At 48.1% G+C, this 12054-nt stretch overlaps 1 protein-coding gene across 1 annotated transcript in view; it reads left to right on the forward strand.

The window, feature by feature from the left end:
* Nucleotides 1-8034, forward strand: part of Cracr2a (calcium release activated channel regulator 2A) — a gene marked incomplete at its 5' end in the record, with an annotated part of 70912 nt that extends 62878 nt beyond the window's left edge. The window contains 3 exons of the mRNA XM_058572367.1: nucleotides 337-413; nucleotides 1850-1895; nucleotides 5817-8034. Of these exons, the coding sequence (XP_058428350.1) occupies nucleotides 337-413; nucleotides 1850-1895; nucleotides 5817-5831 (138 nt within the window). The remainder of the gene's footprint in view (nucleotides 1-336; nucleotides 414-1849; nucleotides 1896-5816) is intronic.
* Between the last annotated feature and the right edge of the window lie 4020 nt (nucleotides 8035-12054).

Raw genomic sequence — 12054 nt, forward strand, 5'->3', positions numbered from 1 at the left:
GTTTTGCTCTGAGATAGAGGCTGGTTTTTCAGTGCCTCTGCCTGGGCCCCAGGGCTGGTGTGAACATGAAATGAGCACATCCAGTCTTGAGAGTGATTCAAGAAAGTCTAAAGTCCTAAGCAGCACACAGCTTTGTTGTTTCACAATTGTAATGGCTCACCCCAGAGAAACTTGCATCAGGCAGGGAGCCTTGGAGCCAGAAACCAACCACATTGGGGTGCAAAGGGGTGTGAAGAGTTCAAGGGTCTGCAGGAGGAGTTGAGGGTGGTAGACAGAAGCAGACATCTCTCACAGTTAACTCTTACTCCCCCAATTCTCTCTGTTTTGTGATTCTAGGAAAATAATCTGATCTTCTATGAATGCAGCGCCCATTCTGGTCACAATACCAAGGAGTCCCTGCTCCATCTAGCCAGGTAGGAAGACAGTCAGCAGGTGGAGGAATCTTCTGACCAACCTGTGCCAGGCCTGATGGGGGCCTGTGTTCACCTCCACCCAAACCATACCCCTGGGCCCTCCCTCTGTGTGGGCTCCAGTGCTCTGAGTTCAGGCTGTGGGGACCACCGCCTTTGTGTGGGATTTCAGCCATAAGGTGCAGCCTTCTGAAACACAGTAATGAAGAGAAAGGAAGCATCCCTGCCTGTCACCCCCATTGCAGTCTTCTTCTGAGTCTTAAAGGCTGCTTTTTTGCAGAGATTCTTTTTTAAATGCAGATGCTCTTGGGAAAGGTCATATTAGTGGTCCCTCAGTACTGGCTAATATCAAAGCAGGGATTAGTTGGTAGCCAGCTGGGAACAAGCCTGGGTTATAATAGGAGTTCCTGGGGTGGAGGGGGAGGAACCAGAAAGAGGCAGGGCTGTGATGGAGACTCAGTCAGAGGTACCCACAGTCATGGTGCTAAAAGGACCAGTCACATAGAAAGATTTGTTCCTTAAGACCCTGCCTACGCCAAATATTTAGAAAACAAAACCACACTGGGAGCCATTGTCAATACGTAGGCATCCATTCATTCATCTCTCCATCTGGGCATTCATTCCATTCCATCCATCCACCTATCCACCCAATAAATACTTAATAGTGCTCCTGTCACACTCAGCCCTCATGCTGGGGCATTTGAAATATTTGAATTTGAGTAATTAAGAACCCAGAGCAACTCTTCCAAGCATTGGAGGTATTATGGATATGGTACGTACTCTGGGGAAAGTTCTAGAATTTCCTCTGCCTCTGACTCCCTGGGTAAGGCTCTCCAAGCTTTGTTGGTAATGTAGGAACATCAATCACCCTCTCACAGGTTGTTGTGAGAATCAAAGGAGACGTAGAAGATGAAAGTATTTTGAGAGCATAAAACAGGGATAAGACGCTTACCATTATTTTTAATCCCTCACCTCCTACATTTCATCTGGAGCTGTGGCCACATGGTGCAGCCCTTCTGTAGAGTTAACAACCAATAAATCTATTTTCTGAGCCCGAACAGTGTGCCAGTCATGGTGATAGGCTGTGGAGACACAGAGGTAAAGGCCAAAGCTCTGCCTTGAAGCAGCTCATACTACGGTGAGGGATATGGCCAAAAGCATTATGATTCTGGGTGATGGGGTTCCAAGAGAAAAGGCTCAGAGTCAAATCAAGTGAGAGTCAAGAGGGACTTTTAGAGAAGGTGTTTTGAAGAATATGTATTGATTAAACCCTTTGGCTTTACAATTAGAGTCACACTCCTGTCCTACCCACTGGTGAAGTGGGGTGCTCTCTAAATTACTCCAAAGATCTGTATCCTATAAGGGTGCCTAGTCCATGCAGCCAGCCCCCAAACTTAACAGCTTTTCTGCCACTGACACTGTTTCTTGCCTTCTCCCAGGTTCCTCAAGGAACATGAAGACACAGTAAGGATGGACACCATTCAGGTTGGTCGCCCTGCCAAGAAGAAATCCTGCTGTGGCAGATAGCAGGGACTATTTTCAAGGACTAGTCCCACAGAGCCTAAGATTTCAGGGCTACCCCAATCCTGCAAATGGGCTGCTGTGTGGCACCACCTGGCCAGGCCCGTGCAGAGCTATGTCTTTGTCCTAACTTGCCTCCCCCAAAGGAAGGAGGCACATGTGGTCAGGAATGATACTCTTAGAGCATTGTGGAGTCTATGCTCTGCTTTCTCTGCTAGACCCCAAATGCCTATAAATTTTTATTGTGTTTTGTTTTCCTCCAGCCTGGTTTCCTGGGGGAAAGAAACACAAGGGCTTTTCCAGAAAAGCCACAATATGCCTTCTCCACCTCCCATCTCCTCCCCTTGTCCTTAGGAGCCTCTGTACTACAGTTGCCATGGCAACCATGCAGGGCAGACTTGCAGCTTCCTGTGGGCCAAAATGGACCACTTGGGCAAGGCCAGGGTGTCTTGTCTTGCTTTGGACCCTGTTCTCCAGAGGTCAAAGTAATGTTCTTGATGTGTACTTCATGAACTTCAAGGGCCCTGAGTTGCTGAGAGAAGCAAACCAGGAACCTATATTCTAAGCTGCCCCTCCAGCTCCAGCCCAGGGGCTCTGCTCTTTCCCTAATCCCAAACTTTGGAGCCTCTCAGTGGTCACAGTGCCCACTGGCTCTACCCTCTCGAGCTCTCTGGAGCAGTGCCTCACAAAGAATCCACAGCCTTTCCTGCCACAGCTACCCTCGCCCCCAACCCTGACTCCAGGGTAAACTGTGGGTGACAAATTCTTGCCTGGAGTTAGGGAGTGGGCTTATTTCCTACTTAACTTTGAATAAGAGATGAAAAGAACCAAGGGGAAAACCATCTGCTGCAGAAAAAAGCGACCATTTCTGGAGGGTATGAATAAGGTCTATATAGCTATATAAAAGCCATTTTCTAAATATTTCTCAAAATAGCTCTTCAAAAAACCATACATGATGATTAACAGGGTAGATTGGCAGGCCGGCAGTGAGGCCCAACACTAGGTCCATAGTTACCGGCTTCATTATATTTTATTTTCCTTTATTCCAAGGGACTGCATGGCTGTGATGTTGACATTTTGCTGGTGTTTGAGAAGCAAACCGAGTGTAGCTGGTGGCTTTGCCACAGGGCACTTGGACTGCAGGAACAATCAGGGCCCCTGTGGGGTTCCTTCGGCTGGGTGGCAGTATATTCCCAGACGCTAGCCAGGTTCCAGCATCATTGGCTGGCTGTCGGGGTGCTGGCAAGGACATTTTTGCCCTGGGTGGCCGATTAGATAAAAAGGTCACAAAGATCATGGCCAGTTATAAGTTCAGGGCTGCAGACTCAGGTCCTAGAGGAAAGTGGGTGGAACATACTCAAGGGGAGCACACTGAGACAGAGGGCAGAAGGTGTCCACAGGCCTCCAAGAAGATGGTTAAAGACACCCCCACACAGCCAAATGGACAGGGGAGAAGCCACTAACTAGAGTTCCCAAGGATGTTGCTCCAGCCTCCTCCCCAGGCCCCAAACACTCAGAGCCCCTGTAGGTCTCCGGCAAGTGCCTCTTTGCAGTCTTCTCTCTCACTGCTCCAGCACTTGTAGGGGGAGCCCATAGAGGTGCCAAACAATATCCAAGCCTGAGCTCCTGAAAATGCTCCATAATCTTAGCAAGCTAGCTTCCTCCCTGGGCCCCTGCCTCTTCTAGAAAATGGAGGGAGGGGCTACTTGATGCTCCAGAGCTTCCTGCTCAGATGCTTACAGTGGCATATTCACTTTCCTTCATCAGTGGCCCCAGACCTCACTCTGAAGAACTCACAGGAAACTCCTTTCCTAAGGGAAGGGTGGTGGTGGCAGCCTCATAATTGGACTTTGGCAGGAAAGGGGGATGTGTGGGACACCCAGAGGTGGCCCTCAATACCTCTGTGTATGTGGGGTGGGCAGTAGAAGGTAGTGATGGTCATGGAGAGAGAAAACCAGGAGGAGGAGCAGGTTACCCCTGGGGTTCCCTAAGCCCACAGACGCCTTTATTCAAGTCACTTGTCCCTTTCCAGGTTACATTTTTCCCATACAGAGGAGGGTGTGACCACACTGGTGCCAGGCCTTCTGGCATGTGGGGTAACTCCCATGGTTCTTCACAGGTCCAGGCAGAGAAGCAGGGGCAGGGACACCTTTGCTGCTCCCTTCCCCAGCCTCACTGTAAAAGAGAAGAGAAGAGGGGACAGCAGGGGACTCGGTGTAATACTTGTCCCCTGCTCACAACCTCCCCTCCTCCCATTTCTTTTAAGCTATCATGTGGGTCAGAGATACCCACATGGTGTCACCCACTGACAGACTACTCAGAAGAACCTTCTGGCTCCAACCCATTTGGTAGTGACCTTGACCTGAACCCAGTTTTCTCATTCACGTGTAGATTGGAGGTTTCAATGTCTACCTCACAGGGATATTTCAAATGCTTAAGGGGGTAATGGAGGTGAAGTATTTAGCACAGTACCAAGTAGGTCTTAATAAGCCAGGTCAATTTGGGTTGTCAACATTGAGTCGCTACCTAGCCCGTTTGCCTTGCATCAGTTTCAAATTTGGATCCAGCTGACAATTACCAAGCACCTACCCTGAACTGAGCCCTTTTATAAACACTACCTCAGTGAGTGTCTCTGCCCAGCCCATTCCCTAGGTTTTGAGCTCAGAGCTGGCTTTGTCTCATGGCCTTGCTGTCCCTTGCTCTTGTTTGTTCTCTGCCTAGCAGAGCCTGATGCATGATTTCAGCCCCAATCTATGGTTCCCTCCCTCTGGAGAGTTTTTTGTCTTCATTTCTTCAAATATTCTTTCTACCTCTTTCTCCTTCTCCTTTCCTTCTGGAACTTTTATTGTACATATCTGGCACTCTTGATGGTGTCCCTCAGGTTTCTGAGACTCTGTTCTTCCTTTTTCTTTGTGTCCCTCAGAGTGGCTAATCACAGTTAACCTATTTTCAAGTTCATTTATTCTTCCTTCTACCTAATCAAATAGGAATTTTATGCACATTTTAGTGCATTTTTCATTTCCTTTATTGGATTTTTCAACTCCAGAGTTTCTATTTGGTACCATATCATAATCGTTCTGTCTTTATCGATCTTCTTTACTTAGTAGGACATTATTCTCATCCTTTCCTCTTATTCTTTGGACATGTCTTACTTTAGGTGTTTAAACATACTTCAGTTTATATTTGAAATCTCAAACCTTCCCTGGGCACAAATCAAGTTCTACTCACCATTCCCTGCTTCCTTTCTTACATTCTACAAAACACAACTGGGATCTGGTTCCATCACTTAACTCCACTTCTGACCACCTACCCTAAGTCTCTCCTTTCTTCTGAATTGAAGAAGGGAAGAGGGCCTTGAGACCTGAGAGACCCTCCCTTCCACCTGAGCTTCTAGATGCCCTGCTGCCTGCTGGAGGCGAGCTGCTCAGGGAGGTGCTCAGTCCCTTGGGGAAGTCAGGGGAGGACAGACATCCTCAGGCAGGACTCCCTGTGCTGGCAAGAGCACCTTGCAAAGCTCTGCTCAGAAGGGATGGATGTGGGAAGACAGCACACCAGATCTGAAGCTTGAAATGAAAAGGCAGTTTACTTCAACATAAATAAAAATTACAGTCCACAAGCATAAAAGTCCCAAGACCTATGTGGTACGTTCCTGCAGGTTGGAATTAAAGCCTCAACTTGGCTTCAGGGGCTGGCCCGGGAAGTACTGCCACCTCTCCTCCTTTCACCCAAGAATCAGAAAGAGGCTAAACAAATTCAATCAAAAGCCACAGGTCTTTCTTTATGGGTTATTCCTCCCTCCTTATAGAGAGGGGTGATTGACAGGATGCAAGCACTTTCGGAACGTCCAACACCCATTCCTACCTCTGTTGGTGTTTCTATTAATAGAGTTACCAGCAATAGCAATAACGAAGAACATCATAACTCCACCTTTCACCCAATTCAGCGGAGCCAATTTAATCAAAGTGCCCTACTTAGGAGAACAGTGCTGGAAATGATGGGGGTTGGGAAGCCATATGGTGCTTGGCAGACAACTGAAATCAATGTGGAAACTGAGGAGCACAGGCGAGGCTGTGTCATTTATCACTCTGGGGCCAGGGCTGAGTCAGGTCCAAGCACTGACCCTTGTTCCAAATTGGGACCTCATCAAGGCTTTGGCTAGGATTCAAAAGTGGTACTTGGAGACCCTTGTCATAGCACCAGGAGACTTTTCTTCCTACAAATGAGGACTCCTAGGACCAATAATGCCTGTACTATCATAATGAATTATGGCTGGATCTATCTGACCTATAAAAATAAATACTGCTCATAAAAACACTGCACCACTAAGCAAAAATGTCTGAAGAATGCAGAGAGAATGGGATTGCATTCTTTTAAAACTTGGGAACAAGAATTGAAACATGTGGATGTGGAACTCAGCAGGATTTGAGAAAGGTAGGGGTGGAAGTGGGATTCACTGAGCAGGTGCAGCACGGCATCAAAGGCAGAGCATTGGGTGTGGTCCAACAACAGGTGCACGGTCTCCCGACCCCTTTGTAATGATGCTAGTTGTGCCACTTTGCAGGATGGTTATGCAGACATGCTGCCTACTAGGCTCTAAAGAGCAAAAGACTGGACTAGGAACTGGATCAAGTTACGTAGGGCAGGAACATTCATCTCTGAGCCTCACATTTGGTCCAGTGTCTAGCAAACTGTGTTTGCCTGATAGGAGTTGAAAACAGAGCATCATTTCTTTAGAACAAGGTCGTCACCCCACACCCCCAAAGGCTGGAGCTGCTTCACTGGAACCCCAGGGTCTCCAAAACTGGACAACTGAGTCTCTGTGGCTTGGGCAGATCAATTGAGTTTTGCCTCCCTGGTTCAAATGAGGTGCTGTCTCTGCTTTTTGCAAGAACATCCTGGGGAGCATTCCAGCTGCTGCGATTCAATTGCCTTCAATGTGATGCCCATCAAAGCACCCTCTCTCACCCCCCTGCAGCCTCCCCAGCTGCTGCCAGTGGCAATATATTATCTTCAGGCAGCCAATGTCTCAATTTAACTTGGATTCCATGCCTCTGTGCATACAAGATGCGTCCCTTCCCAGTTCTCTTTCTTCCTGGTGTGGAATCAGCTGTACGTACCCAATTGTGTCTCTCCCAAAAGCTTTCTCTAGCCTCTTCAGAATAAGGACCTGCATACAAATTATGCAACCATGGGCAAAACCTGGAACAGCTGGATGCTCTGAATCCACATCCACATCTGTAAAATAGTACTCTCTGCCTTACCTCCCCTCCCCCAAGGTAGTGGGAAAGCAAATGAGAAGTCTAGGGAAAGAGCTTAATCCACGGAAAGGCTTTAAACAACATCATCACCTGCTCCCCCACCCAACTCTGCACCCTATGCAAGAGACCAAAGCCCAACAAAGAGGGTTAGAAAGAATGTTCCCTGTAACTTGGAGAAGCTGCGGTCACGGGTCAAAGAACTTCCCATTTCTCTTTGAAAGGAGAATAAGTAAAACTTGCATTCCTTTCAACTAGACACTTTCATGTAAGTACACTTTGTTTCTTTCTACCATGCTTTTTGGGGGCACCAGGAATGGAACCCAGGGAGCTTAACCACTGAGCCATATCCCCAAGTCCCCAAACCTCTATGCCCTGCATTTTAAAAAATTTTGAGATGGGTTCTTGCTAAGTTGCTTATTAGGGCCTTGCTAAATTCCTGAGGCTGGCTTTGAATTTGCAATCTTCCTGCCTCAGCCTCCCCCAAGTTATTGTGATTATAGGCGTGCACCATCCCACCCATCTCTACCATGCATTAAAGTTGCATAGGGGGCCAGGGTCGCAGAATACAAGGTCTTGCTGGCAAGGTTCTGACTTTCATTTTTGTATATAGCAGGGCCTGGTACAGAAGAGACACTAGGTGGGTGAATGGATGAGTTTGCTGCCCAGGGCAGACTTTTAGAGAGTGCCTTCCTAAAGCACCCACCTTTGTATATGTGGGTTATAAAGCACTTTTACATCAGGGTGGTGGATACTTCTGGAGATGACTGGTGGTGATGACTACACATGCAATATTGTGAACGTACTTAATGCCATTGAATTGCACATTTTGATATAGTTAAAATTGTAGATTTTATGTTATGTATAGTTTACTACAATAAAAATTAAAAACAAAAAAAAAATGTTCACAAGCTTGTATGTTCCATGAAGAAAAGGAGTGATTCTTTTCTATCCCCAGCAACTGAAACCCTAAGCTGCTCTGGTTGGTCTTGGGAAACATCAAGGGATGAGGGAGCTAGAAAGCAAGACGAGCGGTGGGTGGGGAGGCCTAGAAGCCCACCAGTATAGATTAACAGCCGCTGCAACACCTGAGGGCATCCCCGTGGGGACCTCCACCCAGCCCTCCTGGACTCTGCAGAGGGAGCCTCTGTGCTCCTGGTACTTCCGCCCCCCACAGACTTCTCTTGCGACTTTGCCCCCATCATCTGTAGACGGACTCCCTGTTGGTGGGAACTCTGTCCTGCATGCCAACAGGAGCACCTAGCCTGGCCTAGAGTAGCTAGTTTTAGGTGACAACTCAAAAATGATGGAAGTCTTTGGTTGTTCTTGGAATTTTGTCGCATTGACTAGAGCAGGAAATACATTCATGAGCACTCCAAAATATTTTGGTCTTGCACACATTTTCTTTATAATCATTTATGGTAAAGAAGGATTAAAGTAGAAGTGGGAACCTGAGTGCTCCGTTCAAGGAGGAAGGCCTGACTTTGGCATTAAGCTTGTTCTGAGTGACTCATGGGGGCAGGACTAGAATCAGGGAAGGCCAGTTTATCCCAAAGGAGTTTATCTCAGCACTGTTGAGCATTGGGCCAGGCTGCCTGCTAGGAAGTGAGCTCCCTGACACTTGGTTCTTAGGAATGCTGGGAAGAAAGGAGACACAATGAATGAGAAGGTCCCGGCCTCCACCTTGCCATTCTGGAGATCCGAGTGAAGTGAAGGATGTATCCTCTTCTCCCATCGACTGTCTTCTTTCCCTCCTTCTCTCTGTGATCCCCAGTCATGGAGGGGATGGCACCTGGCCTGAAAGCCTAGCCCAGAGCGCTTCGTGCTCCACAGCTTCCCAGGCGTGGGCAGAGGTGCTGAGTCCTGCCGGAGCCCTGCCAGCTTCTGCATCGTGGCAAGTGAAATTACCAGCTTCACACTGTGGGGCTATTTAAATCAGCTTTTCATGTCTGATGGATTTAAAAATATGCTAGGAGTCTACATCTTACATACAAGAAACACAAACAAGCAGATGAGGCTGTATTCTCCTTCTTCCACGTGCCCTCCCGGCCCTCTGTCCCCTTCCTCCAGCTCTCCTCCCCTGCCCCCTCCCAAAGCAGTTTCCATTCATGAGGCCCCTCTCCCCTGACTCCCCACACTGCCCCTTCTCTGAGTGACTTCTCTCAGTGGCTCTGCTCTGTGGGAACCGAGGAGGTTGCCCACTGCAGCGTAAAGGAGGGGTTTTACCCCGGCCACTCCTCATCTGCCCTGTACAGTCTTTGGCACTGAATAGTGTGGGCACAGGAAGCATGGGACTGACCTGCCTTCACCCAGCTCCCTCAGGTCCCAGGTGAGAAAGGAGACTGTGACCCAGGTGGGAGGAGAGACTTGCCCAGAGCTTAAGATCAGTGGGCAACCAGTGTGGCTCCCGGCCCAAAGCTCTTGCCACCCACACCAACTCAACCCAGGCCTTCCAAAGTTTCCACTGAGTGCCCAGGAAGGGGGGTGAGTGTCCCCCAAGCCACACAGGTGGAGCATTTCAACCCCACACTCTCTGTATTGCACCAATGAGAGTTTCACAGTTCTTTGCACAGCAGAGTCCCCATTCTGTCCCTTCATCACAAAGGACAGTGTCCACCGGGAACCTTTCTGGGGCCTTGACCCACTTCCATTGACCTAACCCAATTTCTCTTGCTATAAATTAAGTCACATTTCCTCCAATCCCTGAACGTCATCTTTGAAATTTGATGTGGCCCCACAGCACATCCTCCATCTGTGGCAGGTAGCTGTTCCCTGGCTAGTGCCACTGGCCCTGAACTGTGTACACGGTGACCCCAGCCCGCCCAGCCCATGCAAGGCTCCTGGCTGTAGTGCTCAACCTCGGGTGCATGTTCAAATCACCTGGGGAACTTTCTCTATTTTTTTTTGCTAGTTTATTTTCATTTATCTTACTTTTAACTGTTTTATTTATTTTATTACTAAAAAAAAACAAAGCCAATCCTTGCCACCTCCACCCCCCTCCACCTGAGATTCTGACTTAATTAAAAGTTGGAAGAGTTTTATTTTTAATTGTTTAACATTACTATCATTAGCAACAATGCTAGTGAAATGGAATAATAGTGAAAAACTCCTAAACGTGCAAATGATGCTGTGATTTTTGGATCTGCTCTTTGATGCCACCATGTCTTTGCCCAAGCCATTCCCTGTGTCTGGAGGCTTTCAGAGAATTTCAGCAACTTGCCTATGCCATGCAGTGGGTCCATAGTAAAGCACATGGCTTGACAATGTTCTGAGGGTCCCCAGCCCTGCCCAGGCCTCTGACAGCAGATCAACCCTGATTGGTCATCGACAAGAGGAGGAGGTGGGGCTCAGGGTCCTGGACACACATGCTCTGAGGAACCATGCTGGCTACCTGTTCCAATGTCAGCCCTGACACTGTTAGGAAAGCGGATTCTCAGAAAGGGGGCGGGGGCGTGGGAATCATAGACTGCAAGCCTCAAGCCCAATTCAACTCCATGTCTTCTCCACTACTTGGAGTTCTCCAGGCCATAGTCTCCTCCACGAATGTGAATAACCAAAGCCAGCTGTGGCATATGGACTGAAGGGAGTGAGTTTACAAGATACTTCTATGATGCTCTGGGGAATCTTTTCTGTCAGTGAAAATTGGGGGTGGGAGAAAGTGAGGCCCGCCCCCACAGCACGACTAGCAAGCAGCAGAGCTGAGACTTGTCTGGCCCCAGGACCCACAGGTGCAGGGCCATAGGCTCTGCATTTACACATGGCTCACTGCCCTCAGTGTCCCCCTGCTGGCCTTCCCCCCCTTGGCCTCCTCTGAGTCTGGACAACTTCCCAATGGTCTCCCCTCACAAAGTCCTTAGCAGCCACATCTCCAGAGCCGCCTCGATAGAAACTCCTTGGGGAGTGACACCTGAAAGAGAATCTAATCAGATGGGCAATTTTAGCAAAGACATTAACTCCATGTCTGAATAAGAGTCACCCAGCCCTGGCCAGCCAGCAGCCAGCATCCTTAATTCCCTGTCCTCTCTGTTATTAAAATGATCTTCCAAGAGATAACCCATCTCTATGGAGTCCAGACTAATAAACTGCAGTCAAGCCCTGGAGGAGCCTCGCTGCTTGACCCGCCCTCCCGTTTCCTCTAGCTCCCCCTTGGCCAAGCTCCTTGACACCTTTCTACAACCCTGCCATAAATTTTCTTTGCTCTCTCAGACTTCATTTTTAGCCCCACACCCCACTCCTTCCCATACCACCCCCAAAAAAGCCCAGCAGCCATTCTATTCCCCTCCACTAAAAAGTTAGTGACAGAATCTTCTTGGAAAACTCCAGGATTATAAAAATAAAAGCTGTAAAACCAGAAAAATCACAGATTCCTCAAGTTGGGTGGGGACCTGGAAATTGCTAATACTTTCATTTCGTGAATGAGAAAATTGAGGCCCAGAGATGGTGAGTGACTTGCTCAAGGGCACACAGGAGGTTCCCAGTGAGAATTGAAGCAACTGGCAAATGACTAGAATGTCATGGCAACAGACCGTCATCTGTTCATACAGCAAATCTTTAGTGAACACCCGGGATGGATCAGGGTCTACAACTGATACTGAAATACAACATAAATGAGACATCCAGCCTGCCCTCACGGAGGGGAGATGAACACAAAACCTGATGCTGATGCTGATCTGTGTAGTACAGGTATCACCTAGAGGGCACAGAAGCCAAACCATGGGCTCAGAAGGGGCCCAGGTCTCTAGCTCCAGGAAGTAGTAAAGCCTTTCAATTAGCATATATATTATACACTAATATTACTAAATAATAGTAATACACAGCTATCGCATGCACTAATTCTCACATCAGACACACTTCTCACTTAAGTCTCA

The sequence above is a fragment of the Marmota monax genome, unplaced genomic scaffold (assembly GCF_021218885.2).
Source record: "Marmota monax isolate L192 unplaced genomic scaffold, Marmota_monax_Labrador192_F-V1.1 WCK01_AAM20220418_F8-fsc00356, whole genome shotgun sequence".
NCBI classification, from domain to species: Eukaryota; Metazoa; Chordata; class Mammalia; order Rodentia; family Sciuridae; genus Marmota; species Marmota monax.